Here is a 24,440-nt window from a genome sequence, read left to right on the forward strand (position 1 = left end):
GGCCATGAAAAAGTTAACTAAGTTAACTGAGTGCCATGCTTTTGCCTTATGAATTTTGGTTCCCTTGGGCGCTCAGTTACAAAAATCAACACACGCCCTTGCCTTTTGCTTTTGGTGTTGGGTGCTTGGTCTCTAGCGTTCACTTTTTGAGCGCTACGCTCATTCTTCCAGCACTATGCTTGCTTCCTTGAGTGAGTGCCACGCTTGTATGTCTTAGGCCACGCTTTGATAGGGCACGCTTTCCTTTTTTCTTTCTTTTCTTCAGCTACAAGTAATCAAAACAACCAATCAAAGCATCACTAAATTCACAAGGTTTATAAATCATTCAAAAACCAACTAATTCTAGCTTAAACCTTATGATTTTGTGTCAAATAAAGGATGGTTGAATGATTTAACATAACCATGCAAATTCACTCTAAATCACTTACTTATAATGTAAGAAAGTGCATAAAACCTAATGAAACAAGTGAAAAATGCTTGAAAAGCTAGCATAACATGACTTGTCATCAGTGGTCGCCGGTGGAGTGGCCAGAGACAAGGGTGGTAGGGTGATAGGAGAAGATAGAAGAAGTGAGGGATGAAAGAGATGGAAGATTAAAATGAAAAGGAAAAGTAAGGCGGAACAGGGCGTGCATTGGGTATTAGTTGCACCGGGGAATCGACGCGTGTGCGCACTCCACGCGTACGCGTGAATGAGTTAAGCAACGCGTAGGCATCTTCCACGCATACGCGTGGGTAGCATGAACGGGATAGTGCGAGTACGCACCCCTCGACGCGCATGCGTGGACAAAGTTGTGCCTTGGGCACAGCCTTGGCACAAAGTAGGCCCAACTCTCGGGTTTTTGTACCGGGAGTGGCATGCAGCACAATCGATGCGTACGCCCATAGCACACGTATGCGTGGATTTCCAGAATGGCGATCGATGCGTACACGTCGCCCACGCTTACGCATGGGTTGTCGGGCACAAAATAGGCATAAAGTAGGCACAACTCTCGGGTTTTTGTACCAGAGAGTTCTAAATATGCAATCGAAACATCCACATCGCCCACGCTTATGCGTGGGTTGCAGGCAAAAAATAGGCACAAAGTAGGCACAAATCTCAGGTTTTGGTACCAGGAGTTGTGAAACTGCGTTGACGCGTACGCATACAGCACGCTTGCACATGGATGCCCCCCCTTTTTTTCAACATCATATTGGTAGTAATGCATGCTAAAGGGGTCAAAAAACATAAAAAATCTCATGTAATTCTCAACCTTAAGCATTTCTTCAACATCTCAATTCAATCAAACCATTATCCATGGACTCCTCATGAGCAATATGACACCAAAATCAAGCAAAATCAACTCTACTATGAACAAATCATAAACCAAGCAATCACTAAAAGCACAAAAACTCTAGAAATTATATGCAAGAGACTATACACAAGGGAAGATCATACCACGATGGGGTGTCTCCCACCTAGCACTTTTCTTTAACGTCCTTAAGTTAGACTGTCATGATCTCAAATCTCTTTGCCTTCGGGTGCGTCCTCAAAAAGGAACACCTCAATCTCTTTGTTGCTTTTCATTTTCTCTCTGTGGTATAGCTTTAAATGATGACCGTTCACTTTGAAGATGTTGAGGCTTGAAGGGTGCCTTAGGTGGTAGACCCCATATGTTATTCGGCTTTCTCCACTCTATAAGGGCCTTCCCACCTTGATCTTAGCTTTCCAGGCATCAACCTTAACCTAGAGTTATAGAGGAGAACTAACTCACCTTCTTTAAACTCTCTTCTTCTTATGTGTCTATCATGCACCGCTTTCATCTTCTCCTTGTAGGGCCTTGAATTCTCATAGGCTTCCAATCTAAGGCACTCAAGCTCCACTAACTGTAACTTCCTTTCAACTCCAACCCCAAATCCTGTGTAGCACTCTTTTACGGCCCAATACCCGTTATGTTCTTTCTCCACCGGGAGATGGCAAGCCTTTTCATAGACCAACCGGAACGGGCTCATACCAATTGGCATTTTGTACACTGTCCGGTAAGCCCAAAGCATATCACCGAGCTTAGAACTCCAATTTTTCCTATGAGGCTTCACAACCTTTTCCAATATGCGCTTGATTTTCCGATTGGAGACCTCGGCTTGGCCATTTGTTTGGGGGTGATATGCCGTGGCCACATTATGGATGATGCCATACTTTTTATTAAACCTGCCATCCTTTTGTTACAAAAGTGCGAGCCTTGATCACTCACGATTGCTCGTGGTAATTGGTACACGAAATTGTAAATCACACTTTTCACAATTTGTACCACTAACCAGCAAGTGCACTAGGTCGTCCAAGTAATACCTTACGTGAGTAAGGGTCGATCCCATGGAGATTGTTGGCTTGAAGCAAGCTATGGTTATCTTGTTTTTCTTAGTCAGGATACCAATAGGGTTCTTTAGTTTCAATTGTAAAAAGTGAGAGAGCATGAAACGAGTAATTGTTACGCAGTAATAGAGAATATGTTGGAGTTTTGGAGATGCTTTGTTCTCTGAATCTCTGCTTACCCCTGTCTTCTTCTTCATGCACGCAAGGTTCCTTCCATGGCAAGCTGTATGTAGGGCATCACCGTTGTCAATGGCTACTTCCCATCCTCTCAGTGAAAATGATCCAAATGCTCTGTCACAGCACGGCTAATCATCTGTCGGTTCTCGATCATGTCGGAATAGGATCCATTGATCCTTTTGTGTCTGTCACTATGCCCAACACTCACGAGTTTGAAGCTCGTCACAGTTTTCCAATCCCTGAATCCTACTCGGAATACCACAGACAAGGTTTAGACTTTCCGAATTCTCAAGGATGCTGCCAATGGATTCTAGCTTATACCACGAAGACTCTGATTAAGGAATCCAAGAGATACTCATTCAATCTAATGTAGAACGGAGGTGGTTGTCAGGCACACGTTCATAGGTTGAGAATGGTGATGAGTGTCACAGATCATCACCTTCTTCATATTGAAGTGCGAATGAACATCTTAGATAGAAACAAGTGTGTTTGAATAGAAAACAGAAATAATTTCATTAATTCATCGAGACGCTGCAGAGCTCCTCACCCCCAACAATGGAGTTTAGAGACTCATATCGTCAAAGAGTACAAAGTTCAGATCTAAAAATGTCATGAGATACAGAATAAATCTCTAAATGTTGTTTAAATACTAAACTAGTAACCTAGGTTTACAAAAAATGAGTAAACTAAGATAGATAGTGTAGAAATCCCCTTTCGGGACCCACTTGGTGTGTGCTGGGGCTGAGACTTGAGCTTTTCATGTGCCTGGGCTATTTCTGGAGTTAAACGTCAGGTTGTAGCCTGTTTTGGGCATTTAACTCCAACTTGTAACCTGTTTCTGGCGTTTAACGCCAGAATGGAACATGGAACTGGTGTTAAATGCAAGTTTACGTCGTTTATCTTTGAGCAAAGTATGGACTATTATATATTGCTGGAAAGCCCTGGATGTCTACTTTCCAACCCAATTAAGAGCGCGCCAATTAGACTTCTGTAGCTCCAAAAAATCCATTCTGAGTTCAGGGAGGTCAGAATCCAACAGCATCAGTAGTCCTTTTTCAACCTGAATCAGATTTTTGCTCAGCTCCCTCAATTTCAACCAGAAAATACCTGAAATCACATGAAAACACACAAACTCATAGTAAAGTCCAGAAATATGAATTTTGCATGAAAACTAATAAAAACATACTAAAAAGTAGCTTGAACCTACTAAAAACTACCAAAAATCAATGCCAAAAAGCGTATAAATTATCCGCTCATCAGAAATCTAAAGCGGCAAATAATGTTATTCTGAACAAAAGAAAGCACTACATTAGCATCATCGATTCTAGTAGAGGTTGCCTCCACCCACTTGGAAACATAGTCAACGACTAAAAGATCGCCATTTTGATGAGCTATATTTTGTCGGTATAGAATTTTCCAATTGAATTGTGTCGTGAGTATAGTCTAAACCAACAAACTATAACACATCAAACAAATAAAGTGTGTGTCCATAATTCGAATTAATAACCGAGAGTATTAGTCTCGAGTCGTTCTCCCTAGGAGTTGCCCTAATATACACATCATTGGTTAGGAGTTCTCTTGGTGTTTGAGGTTGAATACGAGAAATGTAAACAAACTTGCATAAAAGCAATGAACAAGTAATCAAGTAGGCTAAAGGACACAAGAGATTGAACTAAGCAAGAGTGAATGGCAATCAATCAATATAAAATCCTTGGCTAGGGTTGGGAATTGGAATTCATATCCTCATTGTCTCTAATAATTGTGATGAGAATTGGTTATTTCTCCACTAGTTAACCTCTAACTATGGGGGAAAGTTAAGTGGAAATAATCAAATTGAGTCCATAAGTCCTAGTCAAATCCCTAGGAAAGACTAGAGTTAGTGTCATTTAAGTCAATTAGCAATTTCCAATAATCAATCAACAAGAAGCTTTGACAATTCAAGTGATTCCAATTATCTAACCCCTAAGCCAAGAGTGAAAATTTACTCCATAGCTATAGTTGACATTTTCTCAAACATTTGGTCAGCAATTATAGAAGACATCATGAAATTGAGAAGAGAAATTGAATTAAAGCTTTCTATTGCAAACAATTAACAACAATCAAGCAATTAACAACAATGAACATAAAATTCCTCAATGCATTAATAGAAATCAAAATAACAAGGTCTAGATCCAAGATCTACAATGCTAGAGCGACAAGAGCACTAAATTGTGTGTAGAAGAAGAAGATCTACAACCAGAACAATGTAAAATTGAATCAAGTTCAGATCTAACCAAAGGATCCAAGTGCAATTGGAGTTGAGAAAGCCAAAAACCTAGAGAAAAGTTGGAGTTTCTCTTTCTAAAAAGATGTAACTACCCAAAACTAACTAAAAATGAGTAAAAGATGATCCTCCCCTTCAATCCTTGGTCCTTTATGTCTTTTCCTGCTAGAATTCTACTCAAAATTGGGTCTGAAGCTCCCATGAAATCGCCAGCCATGTTTTCATTAAAGAGGTCACGTGCATGCGTCACGCGTACGCGTCGATGGGTTTTTGCAATCCACGCGTACGCGTCAAGCGTGCGTGCACGTCGATGAGAATTCTACCCAGCTATGCGGAAGCGTCGACTTTTGCGTGCCAATCTCAAATCTGAGCTCCCACGCGTGCGCGTAGGCTGTGCGTGCACGTTGATTCCAATGCTTCAAAACTCCATTTTTTATGCTTCTTCCACTTATGCATGCTTTCTTTCCTCTTCTAGACCATTCTTGCCCCCTTATAAACTCTGAAATCACTCAACAAACAGATCATGACATCGAATTGTAATAAAAGGAGATTAAAATATAGCTTATTTAGAACCTAAAAAGCATGTTTTCAACCATTAAGCAAAATTAGGAAGGAAATACACAACTATGCATTTTATGTGAATAAGTATGAAGGAAGTTGATGAAATCCTCTAAATTAGGTACAGAATATACCACGAAATAGTGGCACATCAATCATCGTTGCTAGTTTTATTGTATTTAAATTACTTAACTAACTATCTTGAGAGAAAATATATTCATGGATTTAGATTATGAACTGAATTTTCAATTAGTAGAAGATTATGAACTACATTTTCAATTTTCATGGTTAAATTTGAAGCTAAAACCTGTTTAGTCAAACATAAGTGAATATCACAGAGAAAACAATGTCATAAGTGAAGAGAGATGGACTTAGTGTCATTGTTGTATGCCAGATTTCTTAATGTCAAGTGTCAAGTGTTGTATGCCAGATTTCTTAGTAATTTAGACTAATTAGTGACTTACCCTCTATTTTGTTGATATTTGAACTCATTTACAGTTTAATAGTGTTACAAATTTAAAGATATATTCCAGGAGGTATATGAAGAGAGACGAAAGCAAAAATTTGAAGACCATTCGATATGGTTTGTTTTCATTCTGATGAACCAAATTTCTTTGATTCATTACACATAGATAATTGACACTCTAAGTGGCTTCAGGTATGACCATAGGACAATTGATGATATGGTTCTGAATAGATTCATTCTTGATCTAAACTATCTAAAATGGTTGTAAATTTACTAGTTTAGTTTGAAAAACCATACTGGAGCAATGCATCAATGAATATAGCCAAAATTTCCTACAATAACAGTTTTGTATGATTTATTACTTTTCAAGAGAAATTTGTGTATTAATATTTTAAATTTAATAAAATATTTTATTTTGTAGTAATTAATTTCAATATATTTATATTATGCACAATCATAATAATTGTTGACAAAAATAATTTTAAAATTCTAGAAAGAAGATAGCTCATTGCTTTAAAAAAATGAGTATAATATAACTAACAAAATATTAAGGTTTTAGTGACAATAGTATTGACAACTAAAAGTGAATAATATTAAATTATTTTTAGTGGTCATATAAATTGCTGCTAAAATGGGTTTTAATGGCAACAATAATGGCAACTAAAAGTGAATAATATTGCAATCTTAGAATTACTTTTAGTGGCCATATAAATTGCCAAGAAAATAGCTGTTAAAAGTTATAACTTTAAGCGGCCGTTAAAAAGGTCTTCACCGGCAATTGTATAATTGCTGCTAAAAGTAAAATAAATGGCTCAGAACAAAATGTTGACTCAGCAAGTCAACATGATTTCTTAAAGTCTGAATGGATGGCAAAATGCATCTAACAGTACTAAAGAGGCATCTTCTGAAGAAGAAGCTTATGATCTTGAGAACCCTGCAATGGCAGAGGTAAATTACATGGGTGAACCTTATGGAAACACCTATAATTTCTCATGGAGAAATCATCCAAATTTCTCATGGAAGGATCAACAAAAGCCCCAACAAGGCTTTAATAATGGTGGAAGAAATAGGCTTAGCAATAACAAGCCTTTTCCATCATCTTCTCAGCAACAGATAGAACATTCTTAGCAGAGCTCCTCTAGCTTAACAAACATAGTCTCTGATCTGTCTAAGGCCACTTTAAGTTTCATAAGTGAAACAAGGTCATCCATCAGAAATTTGGAGGCACAAGTGGGCCAGCTGAGTAAGAAAATCACTAAAACTCCTCTTAGTACTCTCCCAAGCAATACTAAAGAGAATCCAAAAAGAGAGTGCAAGGCCATTGACATAATCAAAATGGCCGAACCTATAGAGGAAGGGGAGGACGTGAATCCCAATGAGGAAGACCTCATGGGACGTCTCCCAGACAAGAAGGAGTTCCCTATTGAGGACCTAAAGGAATCAGAGGCTCATATAGAGACCATAGAGATTCCTTTAAACCTCTTTCTGCCATTCATGAGTTCTGAAAAACTATTCTTCCTCTGAAGAGGATGAAGATGTAACTGGAGAGCAAGTTGCTCAATATCTAGGAGCTATCATGAAGTTGAATGCCAAGTTGTTGGTAATGAGACTTGGGAAGATGCACCTCCCTTGCTCATTAGTGAACTAGATACATGGGTTCAGCAAACTTTACCTCAAAAGAAACAAGACCCTGGTAAATTCTTAATACCCTATACCATAGGCACCATGACCTTTGAGAAGGCTCTGTGTGACTTGGGGTCAGGTATAAATCTTATGCCACTATCTGTAATGGAGAAGTTGGGGATCTTTGAGGTACAGGCTGCCACATTCTTATTAGAGATGGCAGACAAGTCAATAAGACAAGCTTATGGATTGGTAGAGGACGTGTTAGTAAAGGTTAAAGGCCTTTACATCCCTGCTGATTTCATAATTTTAGACACTAGGAAGGATAAGGATGAATCCATCATCCTTGGAAGACCCTTCCTAGCCACAGCAGGAGCTGTGATTGATGTTGATAGAGCAAAATTAGTCCTTCAATTGAATGGGGACTACCTTGTGTTTAAAGCTTAAGGATCATCCTCTGCAACCATGGAGAGGAAGCATGAAAAGCCTCTCTCAATACAGAGTCAAACAGAGCCCCCACAATCAACCTCTAAGTTTCGTGTTGGGAGGCCACAACCAAACTCTAAGTTTGGTGTTGAACCCCCACATTCAAACTCTAAGTTTGGTGTTGGGAGGTCCCAACAATGCTCTGATGATATGTGAAGCTCCATGAGAGCTCACTGTCAAGCTATTGACATTAAAGAAGCGCTTATTGGGAGGCAACCCAATTTTTATTTATCTATATTTTTATTGTTCTTTTATGTTTTATTAGGTTTATGATCATGTGGAGTCACAAAACAATTGCAAAAATTAAAACAGAATAAAAAACAACAGAAGAAAAAGCACACCCTGGAGGAAGAGCTTACTGGCGTTTAAACGCCAGTAAGGAGCATCTGGCTGGCATTCAACGCCAAAACAAAGCATGAATCTGGCGTTGAACGCCAGAAACAAGCAGGAATCTAGCGTTTAAACGCCAGGATTGCACCCTGAGGAAAGCTGGCGTTTAATGCCAGCAACAAGCATCAGGCTGGCGTTAAACGCCAGAAACATGCTACATTTGGGTGTTTAACGCAAGAAACAAGCTTCAGTCTGGCATTAAATGCCAGGATTGCAGGCAGAGGGCATTTTACACGCCTAATTGGTGCAGGGATGATTCATCCTTGACACCTCAAGATCTGTGGACCACACAGGATCCCCACCTACCTCAACTCACCATCTCTCCTCTTCACCAATCACCTCAATCACTCTTCCCCATCACCTCTTCACCACTCACATCCATCCACTCTTCCCCAAAAACCCCATCTACCTTCAAATTCAATATCTCTTTCCCACCCAAACCCACCCTACATGACCGAACCATAAACCCCTCTCCATCCACTATATAAACCCCTCCACACTTCCTCATTTTCACACAATACTACCCCTCTCCTTCATCTCTTCTTATTCATCTATTCTTTCTTATTTTGCTCGAGGGCGAGCAACATTCTAAGTTTAGTGTGGTAAAAGCATACCTTTTTGTTTTTTCATAACCATTTATGGCACCTAAGGCTGGAGAAACCTCTAGAAAGAGGAAAGGGAAGATAAAAGCTTCCACCTCCAAGTCATGAGAGATGGAGAGATTCATCTCAAGGGTCCATAGCTCAGTAGTAGAGCATTTGACTGCACATCAAGAGAGCCCACTCATGGACCTCAACAAGAGCATGAGGAATTCGAAATCACTAGGGATACATTTTCTTGTACTAAGCGGCTAAATCAAGCTGTCCCTAACCATGTACTTGTGGCATGCAGGTCCAAGTGAAAAGCTTGAGACTGAGTGGTTAAAGTCGTGATCCAAAGCAAAAAGAGTGTGCTTAAGATCTATGGACACCTCTAGCTGGGGACTTTAGCAAAGCTGAGTCACAATCTGAAAAGGTTCACCCAGTCATGTGTCTGTGGCATTTATGTATCCGGTGATAATATTGGAAAACAAAGTGCTTAGGGCCACGGCCAAGACTCATAAAAGTAGCTGTGTTCAAGAATCAACATACTTAACTAGGAGAATCAATAACACTATCTGAACTCTGAGTTCCTATAGATGCCAATCATTCTAAACTTCAAAGGATAAAGTGAGATGCCAAAACTGTTCAGAAGCAAAAAGCTACAAGTCTCGCTCATTTAATTAGAACTAATATTCAATGATATTTTGAGATTTATAGTATATTCTCTTCTTTTTATCCTATTTGATTTTCAGTTGCTTGGGGACAAGCAACAATTTAAGTTTGGTGTTGTGATGAGCGGATAATTTATATGCTTTTTGGCATTGTTTTTAGGTAGTTTTTAGTAGGATCTAGCTACTTTTAGGGATGTTTTTATTAGTTTTTATGCAAAATTCACATTTCTAGACTTTACTATGAGTTTGTGTGTTTTTCTGTGATTTCAGGTATTTTCTGACTGAAATTGAGGGACCTGATCAAAAATCTGATTCAGGCTGAAAAAGGACTGCTAATGTTGTTGGATTCTGACCTCCCTGCACTCGAAATGGATTTTTTGGAGCTACAAAACTCCAAATGGCGCGCTCTCAACGGCGGTTGAAAGTAGACATCCAGATATTTTCAAAAATATATAATAGTCCATACTTTATTCGAGATTAGATGACGCAAACTGGCGTTCAACGCTAGTTCCATGCTGCATTCTAGAGTAAAACACCAAAACACGTCACAAACCAGAGTTAAATGCCAAAAACATGTTACAACTTGTTGTTTAACTCCAAGAGAAGTCTCTGCACGTGTAAAGCTCAAGCTCAGCCCAAGCACACACAAAAGTGGGCCCCGGAAGTGGATTTCTGCACTTAGAATTATTTCTGTAAACCTTAGTAGCTAGTCTAGTATAAATAGAACTTTTTACTATTGTATTTTCATCGGGGATTGGACATCTTTGATCACATTTGGGGGCTGGCCATTCAGCCATGCCTGGACCATCACTTATGTATTTTTAATGGTGGAGTTTCTACACACCATAGATTAAGGGTGTGGAGCTCTGCTGTACCTCGAGTTTTAATGCAATTACTACTATTTTCTATTCAATTCAGCTTATTCTTATTCTAAGATATTCGTTGCACTTCAACATGATGAATGTGATGATCTGTGACACTCATCATCATTCTCACCGATGAACGCGTGACTGACAACAACTTCCGTTCTACTTTAGAACGAGCGAGTATCTCTTGGATTTCTTAATCAGGATCCTCGTGGTATAAGCTAGAATTATTGGAGGCCATTTTTGAGAATCCGGAAAGTCTAAACCTTGTCTGTGGTATTCCGAGTAGGATTCAGGGATTGAATGACTGTGACGAGCTTCAAACTCGCGATTGTTTGGCGTAGTGACAGACGCAAAAGAATCAATGGATTCTATTCCGACATGATCGAGAACCGAGAGATGATTAGCCATGCTGTGACAAGAGCATTTGGATCATTTTCACTGAGAGGATGGGAAGTAGCCATTGACAACAGTGATGCCCTATATACAGTTTTCCATGGAAAGGAGTAAGAAGGATTGGATGAAAGCAACAGGAAAGCAGAGATTCAGAAGGAACACAACATCTCCACACACTTATCTGAAATTCCTACCAATGATTTACATAAGTATCTCTATCTTTATTTTATGCTTTATTTATTATTAATTTCAAAACCTTTATAACTATTTGAATCCACCTAACTGAGATTTACAAGATGACCATAGCTTGCTTCATACCAACAATCTCCGTGGGATCGACCCTTACTCACGTAAGGTTTATTACTTGGATGACCCAGTGCATTTGCTGGTTAGTTGTGCGAAGTTGTGACAAAGTGTGATTCAAGTTTGAGAGCGCTACCAAGTTTTTGGCGCCATTGTTGATGATCACAATTTCATGCACCAGTTCCCAAGCCACGCGAACAGAGAGTTGTCCGTGCGCGCGGCTAGCTTCGTGCGAATCACGCAAAACCCAGGGCATGCGGATGCGTGCCTGACACTTACGCGTCATTAAGAAAATTCTGCGACCCACGCGTACGCGTGCTGCACGCGTACGCGTCGCCTGCACCGCACAACTACACTAGTTCGCCGCCTAGTTTTAATTTTCTTTCCCCCTCTCCTAATCCTAATTCTCTCTTGTTCTTTTATCCTTTTCTTTTTCATCTTAATCTTTTTCTCCTTCTATTTTTCAGTTCTTCTTTGCTTGAGGACAGGCAAACCTTTAAGTTTGGTGTTGACACTTCGCTTAAGGGTTTTTTGTTTATTCCTATGGCACCAAAAAGTAGGCACATCATCTTCATTGAGGAGCACAACCTGAAGAATAAAGTATCTACTAAGATAACTAAGGTGGTTGAGTTTCTTTCATTTTTTAATCATCCCCTCTTTTTCTATGTTATGTTCTGGTTTTCTGCTATTTTTCTTTGTTTGTTGCATGATCCTTTATTAGTTAGAATCCTCTGACTAGTTTAGTTTTCTCTTAATTGCTTTAATTCTGAAAAGATGTTTCATGTATTACTCACTAAGCTTGAATTCAAATAAAAATAGAAGTGATGTATTGTTTGAGAAATTGAGTTAATTTTAAGAGTAGTCTTATTTACTTAAGTGTGGTGGTATTAATTGTAATTCTGAATGCTTGACATGAACAATGCATATTTAAATTTGAATAAAAGAATGTTGATGTACAAGGAACAGGAATTTAGAGAATTATTATGATTTCTCTGAAATTAATGAAAGTTTAATCCTTGAAGCAAAAGAAACAGCAAAAGAAAAAATAAAAGCAAGGTCCAAGGCTCTGAGCATCAATGACTAGGGAGGTCAGACATGATTAAAAGCTCAAAGATTTGTTTCCCTAGTCACATGCTTGTGGTGTTTCTGTGTCAATTAATCCTTGAAACAAAACATTTGGAGTCGAGATCAATTGTAGAGTATGCCAAAGGCTTTGAGCACCATTATCTGGGGGTAACTAAAAAAATAAATAATAAATATATAAATAAAAATATTTAGAACTTAAAGAGAGTCCCCCAGTTAAGTGCTTGTGGTGTTTCTGTGTCAAGTAAAGCTTGAGACAAAACATTTAAAGCCACGGCTAGGCTCAAGGTGCAAAGCACCAAAGAAAAATTGTTGTGTTCAAGGATTAAACTGGAGTACAAAGATAAGAGAATTCATAATATTATCTGGATTCTAATTCCAGATGACAGTAATATTCTTCTGATTCAAAGGAGAGTGAGATGCCAAAACTATTCAAGATTGCAGTTTTAAACCCCACTATAAGAAGAGACATGGGCTTAATCGAACTCTCATTCTCATGCAAATTCACATCCTAAGCTTATATTAGTTTTGGTTGCTTGAGGACAAGTAACAATTTAAGTTTGGTGTTGTGATGCGTGAACATATTTCCTATTTTTTCCTAGCGAATTTGCATCTAATTTGTTGAGTTTAATAAAGAATTAATTATCTTTTAGCCAATATGGATGCTACTTTGAGTCTTTTGCAATTTTATTTATGTTAGGTAGTACTCGACTGGATTTGATGGAGTTTCTGCAGCACAAGAATCAATGGAGATGGCAGCAAAGAGCGACACATACGCGTGATTTGGAGCTTTCCATGGCGACGCGTGCACGTGACTGATGCGTACGCGTGATTTGAAGATTTGCTCAGCGACGCGTACGCGTGACTGACGCGTCTGCGTGACTTGCGAAGAAGACTAGCGACGCGTACGTGTGACTGACGCATACGCGTGACATGCGACACGTGCAGAAAATGCAGAAAACGCTGGGGGTGATTTCTGGGCCCCATTTTAGCACCCAAGTTAGGCGCGGATCAGTGAAGCCAAGTGGTTCCCACGTTACAAGACTCGAAGTAGTTAGTTAATTCTAATTTAAATTCAAATTTGATTTTAAAATAGGAAAAGATATTAACTTAATTTTAGATATTAGATTTTAAATTAATTAGGATTAGTTATAAAAAGGGGAGACTTCTCTTCTATTATGGAGGTTCCAGAAGGGGATTCCATTAGGGAATTCTATACAAATTTACATTCCACATTCCATGAGCAACTAAACCTCCATTGTTAAGGTTTGGAGCTCTGTCTATTGTATGGATTGATTCATTTGCTCTTTCTAATTTTATTTATGTATGGATTTATAATTTAAGAATTATTTTCGCTCTTTATCTTATGAATTTGGGTAGAACGGAAGTATGACCCTCTTTCTATTTGAGTTCTTGTATAACTTGGAAAAGCTCTATACTTGAACTACAGCTTGAAAACAAATTCTCCTAACTTTTAATTATCTGAATTTAACATGATACGTGATACAGCCAATGGCGTTCAATCTGTAGCAGAGGAGATCAATGACCACGGCCCATGGCATTGATCACATACAGCCTGCCATAGAAGAGATCACTCATAAACAGAGAAAACAATAATACCAGAGTTAATTCAGAGAGGCAAAGCAAGTCCAATCCTTTAACATATCCCTATTGCTGATTCCAATATTCCTTTATTGCAAATTTGCAACTATTCCAACAACCTTCTAATTCTGCCTTACTAAGACCTGCATGATAACCATAGCTTGCTTCAAACAACAATCTACGTGGGATCGACCCTGACTCACTCAGGTATTACTTGGACGACCCAGTACACTTGCTGGTACAATAGTACGAAAGTGTGGGATTCGTGCTACCACACCTCTTAGAGATTTATGAAGAACTAGGGTTTCATATTTGTATTTTGGGCTATGGGTTATATATTTTTTGTATGTGAATATTCTTCGGCCAGCCTTGGCTTTGCAGACTGAGTTAGGAGCTTGTTAACTTGTACTCTTGACCGTACTCTTGTTTTCTATATATATATATATATATATATATATATAATGAACCTTAGTTTCTTCATACGCAAGTTACATTATTTTCCTGAGTGTTGCGCTTTTTAATTTCGCTTTGTTTTACTTATTCTTCAAGGCTCCTAATATACTACGTTCTTTCAATTATTATATGTATTATATTTTTTTTAGAGGTCGTAATACCACACTACCTCTATTTTACGACTTAAGCGTAAAGCTCTGTGTGGTAGGGTGTTACACTCTTGCTCTCACACATGGCAGGCTTTGAAAGTCAGTAATCTCATCCAAGAAACCATCTTCATGTAATAAGAATCTCTTTTTTTTACTTTTGGCTTTATATTCTTGCATCTTAACGATTATATTATCATAAGCATGGTGCATAATCATAGACAACTCCTCAGATTCTGATGCAAATTCACGAATATTATGTGAACGAACATCAAATCATCAAATCTCTTACTTCTTAGCTCCAATAAAGGCTCCTCATGGCTACTCTTGATATATATATGTACCTCCTCTTTACATTGTTACTCCAACAATATATATATATATATATATATATATATATATATATATATATATATATATATATCGGTACAATTTTTTATACTCACTCAAATCTTAACGCTTTCAAACAATGACAATACAATATACCTCTTGACTCAAATAATAAACACTGATATTTTACTTCACATAATATCGCATCATATGTAACCAAAACTTACTAAATGTGGAGTTTGAAACTTGTTCTAAAACTTGATACGCCATACTAAAGCGCACTCCGTCAATCTTGTGATATAATTTACCTTTCCTCTAAATTATGCTTGAACTTTTCAAAACATCTCATGAGTATATACATGCTGAAATTGAACTTCTATTGATGATTTTGTTGCATAAGATAAAATAGTATAAAAATCTATAGCATCAATTTCTCTTTCTTTTTACACTTTTCTTCCTACGCAATTATTATATTGGTTCACAAATTAGATAAATGAACTATTTTGCATAATTAACTTGTTAAAAAAATTCATATTCTTACTCCTTTATGTGTTTCGTATCCCAGCCCAAAAGTGTTGATCAAGATATACTAGGATTCACAAATTACGGTCTTTATAAAGCTCTACAAAAAGCATTAAAACAGTAAATTAGAAACCTTAGCATCGATATGTATTTTAGTTTTACATTATTATTATTATAATGCAAAAACATATTAAACATATAAACAATAAAAACCACAGCATACATTAATTCTAATGAAGTAACCACAAAAATGTTACTTGTAAGCCACTTATAGTCTGTAACACTACTTCATAAGAAAATCATTCTAATTTCTATCAAATACATCTTGTGAAAGAGAAGTCCAAACAACAAGACTCACCTCTTGTTTAATTTCTTCATGTCTCTTGAATCCATTTAATTTCTTTTGAGTTTTCTTCATAATATGCCAAATACACCACCTATGAATTGTATTTGGCTTAGAAAGCTCAATGGCCCTTTGCATTGATGCGCATTAATCGGTAAGAATGTCTTTTAAAGAAGTTTTGATTCTTGTTTTTTATTCCCAAAAAGTATTTATCAAATTCTTTGGCATCATCTTATTTAGAAACATTATGAACTTTCCTCGTAATATAATTGCTAATGTAAGAACCCGCATTTTCACGTAAAACCATTTTAATAAAATAATTTTAGTGTCCGGAATAGATCCAAAATTTAGAAGTTTTAATTTGAAAATATAAATGAGAAATTTGATTTCAGTGAATTTTTCTGAGTTGGAAAATGTATTTCTTTCGAAAGGTTTTTGTAAAAATGCGTACTGGCGCTTAAGCTGGCAGTACCGGCTTTAGTCTGTCCATTACCGCGTATTTTGGAAAATAATATTTTGAAAAGTGATTTATTGTTTTGAAAGGACAAATATAATTTTAGAATTGAAAATTGGGCACTAATCTTAAAGGTTTAGCCCAAAGTGGGCCAAACAGACCAAAAATGCTAACGGGTTAGACTGAGCCCAAATCGGGCCCAAGACCCAACATATATAAGCTCATTTAATGAGCTTTGAGCTCATTTTCCAGCCCTAAAAGAGAGGAGAGGCGCGGTTTTGAGAGGAGAGGAAGAAGAGAAAGTGCTCTTTTCACCTCCACCTTCTGGAAGCCATAACTTTTGATCCGGAGCTCCGATTGATGAGCCGTTTATGGCCACGCAAAGCTCTTGTCGAGCTCTACGTTGTTATCTAAAGAAATTTGGTAAGATCTCTCTTTACACATTCCAGTTTCCAGCCCTAGATTTTGCACGTTTCTATATATATTTTTTTGAGTAGATTTTGTGGTTTTGGTTGTTTAGGTGATCTCTAGCAGGTAAATATTGGATTTTACCCCTAATCTTGTTGGATAAGGTAAGATTCCACTAAGTCCTTGTGTTTAGTTCTTTTGTGTATCTTAGATTTTGATTTTTGGTGATATATGTGTTGTTAGTTTGAGCCTTGGTGTTTATTGGAGTTGGTTGAGACTTTGGATCAACTTTGGTGGCTTCGTTTTGATATTTAGTGCATTTGGAAATCGGCCAAGGTATGATTTTGGTTTCCTTTATGTAATATTTAATGTTCATGGACACTTAGGCTAGTTGACCCTAAAATAGGATTGAATGTTATTGGTGTATGAATGATTATATATGAGTTGGTGCTAATTGTTGGCTGTATTGGATTAGTGTCGTTGATGATGATTGTTGGAGATTATTGGTATGATGAGTATTCATGGTGATTAATTATATTGGTTAATAATGAGGATTATTAGAATGTAAGGTAATAAGTTAATGTAAAATGTTGTAGTGATTTAGAATGAAGGATATGATGATTATGATATGTGATGATATATGTTGTTGGTGATTATTGGTATTTAATGATTATAAAGGTTGATGAAGAATATTGATGTTGTTGGTGTTAATTATAAATTGTGATGTTGTTTGATGTTGAGTGTGGTAATATGAATGTGGATAATGATTGATAATATTGAGGTTAAGTGATGAGAATTTGAAGTAGTTGTTGATGTTTGATGTTGGTTAAAGATTATTTATGATGGTTTTGGATGTTGATGAATAAGGAATTTGATGGTATTGAGTAGTGTAATTGGAATTATGGATGGTTGAGTTGGAAAAGGAAGGGTATGGGCTTTTATGTTGTTTTGGTAATGTTTGGGTTGTGGTTGGTTTGGTTTTGAATTGTGAGTTTTGGAAAAATTGGAGTTTTGAGGCCTTTGGTAAAAATAGATTTTTTGTAAACTTTGTCTAATCATAACTTTTGTCTCGATTTTCAAAATCTGATTAAACTTATCTAGAATTAAAGATCTTTGAAAACTCTTTAAATCGATGTAAAGTTTGTGAAAATTGGAATTTTATAGAGGAAGTTATGATCATTCAAAGTTGGTGTTAAAAATTTAAAATTCTTCAAAGTTGCAGAATTTTAGGGTTTTCTGATATGTGCGAACACACAGCCTTGTGCGCATGCACAACCTTGCGAAAATTCTATTCTGTGCGGATGCACAGACCTGTGTGTACGCACAGGCAGGGAAAAAGGCTCTAGTAGCAGCGCTAGCATGGGTTGTGTGCGCGCACATCAATGAAGAATTACGACCTGTGCGGACGCACAGCTGGTGCATGAAATTGTGATCATAAACAATGGCGCCAATAGACTTGGTGCTCTCAAACGTGAATCACACTTTGTCACAACCTCGCACAACTAACCAGCAAGTGCACTGGGTCGTCCAAGTAATACCTTACGTGAGTAAGGGTCGATCCTACAGAGATTGTTGGTATGAAGCAAGCTATGGTCATCTTGTAAATCTCAGTTAGGCGGATTCAAATGGTTATAATGGTTTTTTGAAATAATAATAAAATAAAGCATAAAATAAAGATAGAGTTACTCATGTAATTCAATGGTGGGAATTTTAGATAAGTGTATGGAGATGCTGTGTTCCTTCTAAATCTCTGCTTTTCTACTACTTTCATCCAATCATTCTTACTCCTTTCCATGGCAAGCTGTATGTAGGGCATCACCGTTGTCAATGGCTACTTCCTATCCTCTCAGTGAAAAAGGTCCAAATGCTCTTGTCACAGCACGGCTAATCATCTGTCGGTTCTCGATCATGCCAGAATAGAATCCATTGATTCTTTTGCGTTTGTCATCACGCCCAACAATCGCGAGTTTGAAGCTCGTCACAGTCATTCAATTCCTGACTCCTACTTGGAATACCACAGATAAGGTTTAGACTTTCTGGATTCTCATGAATGCCGCCATTAATTCTAGCTTATACCACGAAGATTCTGATTAAGGAATCCAAGAGATATGCGCTCGCTCTAAGGTAGAACGGAAGTGGTTGTCAATCACACGTTCATAGGTGAGAACGATGATGAGTGTCACGGATCATCACATTCGTCATGTTCAAGTGCAACGAATATCTTTGAATAAGAATAAGCTTGAATTGAATAGAAAATAGCGGTACTTTGCATTAAAACTTGAGGTACAGCAGAGCTCCACACCTTAATCTATGATGTGTAGAAACTCCACCGTTGAAAATACATAAGTGATGGTCCAGGCATGGCCGAATGGCCAGCCCCCATGAATGATCAAAAGACTGAATGGTCAAGAGACTATACTGTCAAAGACGTCTAATACAATAGTAAAATGTCCTATTTATACTAGACTAGCTACTAGGGTTTACAGAATTAAGTAATTGATGCAGAAATCCACTTCCGGGCCCACTTGGTGTGTGCTTGGGCTGAGCTTAAGCTTTAAACATATAGAGGCTTCTCTTTGAGTTAAACGCCAAGTTGTAATGTGTTATTGGCGTTTAACTCTGATTCATGACGTGATTCTGGCGTTTGACTCCGGAATGCAGCATTAAGCTGGAGTTGAGCGCCAGTTTGCGTCATCTAATCTCGAATAATGTATGGACTATTATATATTGCTGGAAAGCTCTGGATGTCTACTTTCCAATGTCGTTAAAAGCGTGCCATTTGGAGTTCTGTAGCTCCAGAAAATCGATTTCGAGTGTAGGGAGGTCAGAATCCAACAGCATCAGCAGTCTTTTGTCAGCCTTCTTATCAGAGTTTTGCTCAGGTTCCTCAATTTCAGCCAGAAAATACCTGAAATCACAGAAAACACAAAAACTCATAGTAAAGTCCAGAAATGTGAATTTAGCATAAAAACTAATGAAAATATCCCTAAAAGTAGCTAGATCCTACTAAAAACTATCTAAAAACAATGCCAAAAAGCGTATAAATTATCCGTTCATCACAACACCAAACTTAAATTGTTGCTTGTCCCCAAGAAACTGAAAATTAAATAGGATAAAAAGAAGAGAATATACTATAAATCCAAAAATATCAATGAATATTAGTTCTAATTAGATGAGCGGAACTTGTAGCTTTTTGCTTCTAAACAGTTTTGGCATCTCACTTTTTCCTTTGAAGTTTAGAATGATTGGCATCTATAAGAACTCAGAATTTTAGATAGTGTTATTGATTCTCCTAGTTAAGTATATTGATTCTTGAACACAGCTACTTTTATGAGTCTTGGTCGTGGCCCTAAGTACTTTGTTTTCCAGTATTACCACTGGATACATAAATGCTTGATAAACCCCAATTTGACGGTTTATCTTGTATTGGATTTAGAGTATTTTGATGACCTTTTTTCACATTTAACCTATGAATTAGCATAGTTTTGTTATCTCTCCCGTATTTGTACTTAAGTGTAAAAACATACTTTTTAAGCCTTATTTTGATGAATCCTAATTCCTCTTTGATTCCATAAGATGCCTTGATGTGTTTGCTAGTGATTCCAGGATTGAATTAGGCCAGGCATGGATCAAAGGAGCAAGGAAGAAAGCATACAAGTGGAGAGAAGCATAAAAAGCCAAAGGAAAGAAACCAGCCATGCACGCGCACGCACACAAGGCGCTCGCGCGCACATTGTGAATCAGGCCAGGGACGCGCACGCGTACCGTGCGCGCCCGCGTTGGTGTCCACACGTGACTTCACTTAAGCAGCACGTGCCTGGCGATTTTGGGGGAGTTTCTGAACCAACTTTGGCGCCAAAATGCATATAAGGACCAAGGATGAAGGGGGAGAAGACACTTTAGACATTAGTTCATTACACACTCATTAGGATTAGTTTAGAATAGTTTTTAGAGAGAGAAGCTCTTACTTCTCTCTAGAATTAGGATTAGGTTTAGGTTAATCTCTCTTCTTAGATCTAGGTTTAATTCATGCTTTAAGTCACTTCTCCTCTATCAATTCTTACTCTCCTCATCTTCCTCTTTCTAGTTATGTACTTTAATAATCGTAATTCTTCATTTTGTTTTGGATAGATTGTTGTTCTCTTTATTTTTCTTTCAATAATGCAATTTGAGGTAATTCATGATAATTGTGATTCCCTTGATTGTTGTTGTTAATTCTTTGTATTCAATTGTTGTTAGAATTCATTTTTGTTGTGATTTACTATACTTTACTTTTGTACCTTCCAAGTGTTTGATGAAATGCTTGGGAGAATGTTAGAATAGAATTTTATGTTCTTGGCTTGAGAAAGTAACTTAGGATTTCTTGAATTACTAGTGTCCAATTGATTGATAGTTGATAGCCATTGACTCTAGCCTTCGTTAATCCAATTAGTGAGAAGCTAGGACTTATGGACTAGGATTGATATAGCTCACTTGCCTTTCCTTTGTTAATTGATTTAAGGATAACTAAGTGGGATTAATCCTTGCAACTACCATACTTGTGGCTAGTGATAGTGATGAAAAACCTTGACAACCAACCTTGCCAAGACCATTTTGTTAATAAAATTCTATTGCCATTTATCTTTCATGTTTCTTATAAAAACCCCAAAATAACTCACAACCAATAACAAGACACTTCATTACAAGTCCTAGGGAGAACGACCCGAGGTCCAATACTTCGGTTTATAAATTTTAGGGGTTTGTACTAGTGACAAACAACTTTTTGCATGAAAGGATTATTGTTTGGTTTAGAAACTATACTTTACAACGGGACTTCATTAGAGAAATTCTAAACCGTCAAAAATCCAATCATCAAAATGGCGCCGTTGCCGGGGACTTGCAATGGTGTTATGTTATTGGTTATTGTACATATGTGAATATTGTGAATAGCTTGTCTCTTGTTTCTTTACTAGATTTTGTTAGTTTTATTTTGTTTTTCCATTATGAATTCTCACTTTGGCTATGAGTTTGGTTCTAACTGTGTTGTAGGAAATGTGCACTTCAATGATAACATGTACCAAGGACGGAACACTCCAAGATGGGAGGAGCCTCAAGGAATTGATCACTCCTATTGGCAACAACCTCCGGATATTTATAGGTATAATTCACATCCTAATGCATGTCAACTCAATGGCTATGGTGACTCCTTTTATGATAATCAACCACCACCATATGCCTATGAACCTTATCCTCAACATGAACCTCAACCATACTCACAAGCCTTTCCACATCAAGCACCTTCCTATGATCCATATCCACCATATCACCAATCATCCATGCCATACTCTTATGACCATTATGAGTAAGAACCTTTAGAACCACCACAACCCTATCAAGATTACTGCCAAAAACCACCTCAATGCACACCACCTCCACAATTTTACCAAGAGGAACCACGTTCTTACCATGAAATCTCTCTCCAAAACATCGAACCTTCATACTCACCCTAAACCCCAATAGATGATCCTCTCACTTTGTTACTTCAAGGACAAAAAGCCATGAAGTGGGACACATCTGAGTTTGTGACCAATTTGACCAAGGTGGTGCACGCTTTAGCCCACCAATGTTTGAATACTCAAGTTCTCCCCGTAGCCACATGGGGAAAACCTAAGGAAGAGCAAAGCGTGAAGAAGATATCGGAGAATACGGTAAAAAAGGAAAAATCGGTAGTATTAATAGAACAATTAGAGAGGCCCACGGTTATTGAAACAAATAAGGAAGTGGTTCAAGACTTAAGAAATGAGAAATCGTCATGGGAATCTCAACAACCTCCGAAGCATATCAAAATTGAAGAATACGAGGAGGTTGAGCATGAGATAGATTCAATCATGGAGGAATTTTTATCTACAATTAAACCCCCCTCCATTGAGATAATAGAAGAGTGTGCACAACCACCCATACCCTTGGTGAACAATGAAGAAGAGAATAAACCGAAGGAGATCTACTAAGGAGAGAATGTTGGCACGGTGTATATCGAAATTGAAGAATATGAAGAGGTTGATCAAGAGATGGATTTATTCATCAATGAATTCCTATCCAATATTGAATCACCTCTCCTCGGGCAAGAAACCGAAGTTCTTGACGACAACACCAAGCCAAGTAAAAGGGAAAAGGTTGAAATTGAAGAAATTTGTCAAGAGGTGGAAGCGACAAAAGAAGAGCATAAAGAAATAGATCTTGCATTGTCTAAGTGTGAGGAAGCCCTCCTTCCCAAGTCACCATCCTCCACAACATTCATGTGGGTAAAATTCTTATCCCTAATATTTACTTTCTCACTTGAATATGGTTTGATTGCAACGGATGGACAACTTAGAGCTCTTTGTAAAATTAAAAGCAAGAACGAGTTGTGTAGTGGTTGGAAAGTAGGAATTAGGCTCGTTGCGGTCAATGTTCCAAGGTATAGGAACCATGATTGGAAGAATGCCACTCTATATGGGTCTCGAAGGAAGAATTGGTGCGCTAAAGAGAATTCTATGTGTCAACCACCCGGAAAGAAAAAGTATGAAGATCAAATTGAAGATGGGTGTGAAGATAAGATATGGGATCCCAGTTCGTTATGTGACGACCAACTATGGAGACTCATATCTTGGGTGGAACTCTACCCAATCTTGATGCAGATGGTTGAAAATTTTGTCAACCAATTGAGAAGCAAAGATCCTTGGAGATTCAAGGATGAGTACAAGCACAAGCCGCCATGACAATAAGCTCCTCAAAATGTCCAACTTAAGGACTTAAACTAAAAGTGCTAGGTGAGAGACACCCCACCATGGTAAACTCTTTCCAATCTCTTTTAATTTTGTCTAATAAGTGGTTTGAGTTGCCATTGTAGGTATATTTCATATAGATTTGTTTGTATAAATTGATTGTTAGCATAGTCACAGGCATGTTGTGTTTAGTAGTAGATGAATAAATCAAATTGCATTTTTGAGAACTATATGATTTTTTTGAGTGAATAAAGAGTTGCAGGCATTATAGGGAGCTCTTGGGAATTTTTCTGCCTTTTTAGCAGATAAAAAAAAAGGGGTAGGACGCGCGCGCACGACGTACGCGCTCGCGTCCATGAGCGGATGCACCACCATACAATTTCCAGAGAGTTGGGCCTCTCTTAGGCCAACGTTGTGCCTCGAGCCCAACTCACTCCTTTAAGGGAACGCACGCGGACGCGTACCTACCGCGTACGCGTCCCTAGGCTGGTGGCAGCAGCCCATACATTCTCCAGAGAGCCATGCTAGCGTTGGGCCAACCTTGAGCCCCAGGCCCAACCTTCATCGCGCGGACGTGCACTGCGCGCCTACGCGCACACGCATTTATAAGAGACTGCGCGCGCTCGCGCATATGCCGCGTGCACGCCGGTCTGGTAGTGCAACTTCCAGGCCATTTTCCAAAGAGTTAGGCCTATTTTGGGCCAACCTTAAGCCTCCAGCGCAACTCCTCGCACGCGTGTGCGCACCATACGCGCATGCATCCTTACCTATTTTCATCATCCACGCCTGAGCGTTTAAGGCGCTCCCGCGTCAATTCAAAAAAAGGGATAACCCTAGCGAAGAGCACTACGCAGTCGCGCACCTCCCATTCCCCCTCTTCAGCCCCTCTCACCATCTTCTTCCCCCTCTCTCCTTCCCATAACCTGTCACCGCCGCTACCGCCCATCACCACCGGCGACATTCACTTGGCGGCCAACCCTTCTCCATCTCTCAGTTCTCCTGCTCCACCTTCACTCTACCCCTACTCTTCCCTGCTTCCACCGAGCGCCACTCTACTTCTCTGCTTCTCTACTTCCCTGTCCCGTTTCCATTTTCACTCTGCTCCCAGGTTCCATGCTTCAACTCTATGTTCATTAGTTTTCATTACTGTTAGCTTCTGCAGTTAGTTAGAATTTAAATTTTTGCATGTTAGGTAGATAGAAATAACTGCTGTTAGGTAGCTAGGT

At 38.3% G+C, this 24,440-nt stretch overlaps 1 protein-coding gene across 1 annotated transcript; it reads right to left on the reverse strand.

Moving 5' to 3' along the window:
* Nucleotides 1-1,656: 1,656 nt before the first annotated feature.
* On the reverse strand, nt 1,657-24,175 carry LOC130949545 (uncharacterized). Its single transcript, XM_057878230.1, has 2 exons — nt 24,107-24,175; nt 1,657-2,196 (listed from the first exon to the last, which is right to left on the reverse strand). The coding sequence occupies exons 1-2, from the start codon at nt 24,173-24,175 to the stop codon at nt 1,657-1,659; spliced, it is 609 nt and encodes a 202-aa protein (XP_057734213.1).
* Between the last annotated feature and the right edge of the window lie 265 nt (nt 24,176-24,440).

This window comes from Arachis stenosperma, chromosome 9 (genome assembly GCF_014773155.1).
Source record: "Arachis stenosperma cultivar V10309 chromosome 9, arast.V10309.gnm1.PFL2, whole genome shotgun sequence".
Lineage (NCBI taxonomy): Eukaryota > Viridiplantae > Streptophyta > Magnoliopsida > Fabales > Fabaceae > Arachis > Arachis stenosperma.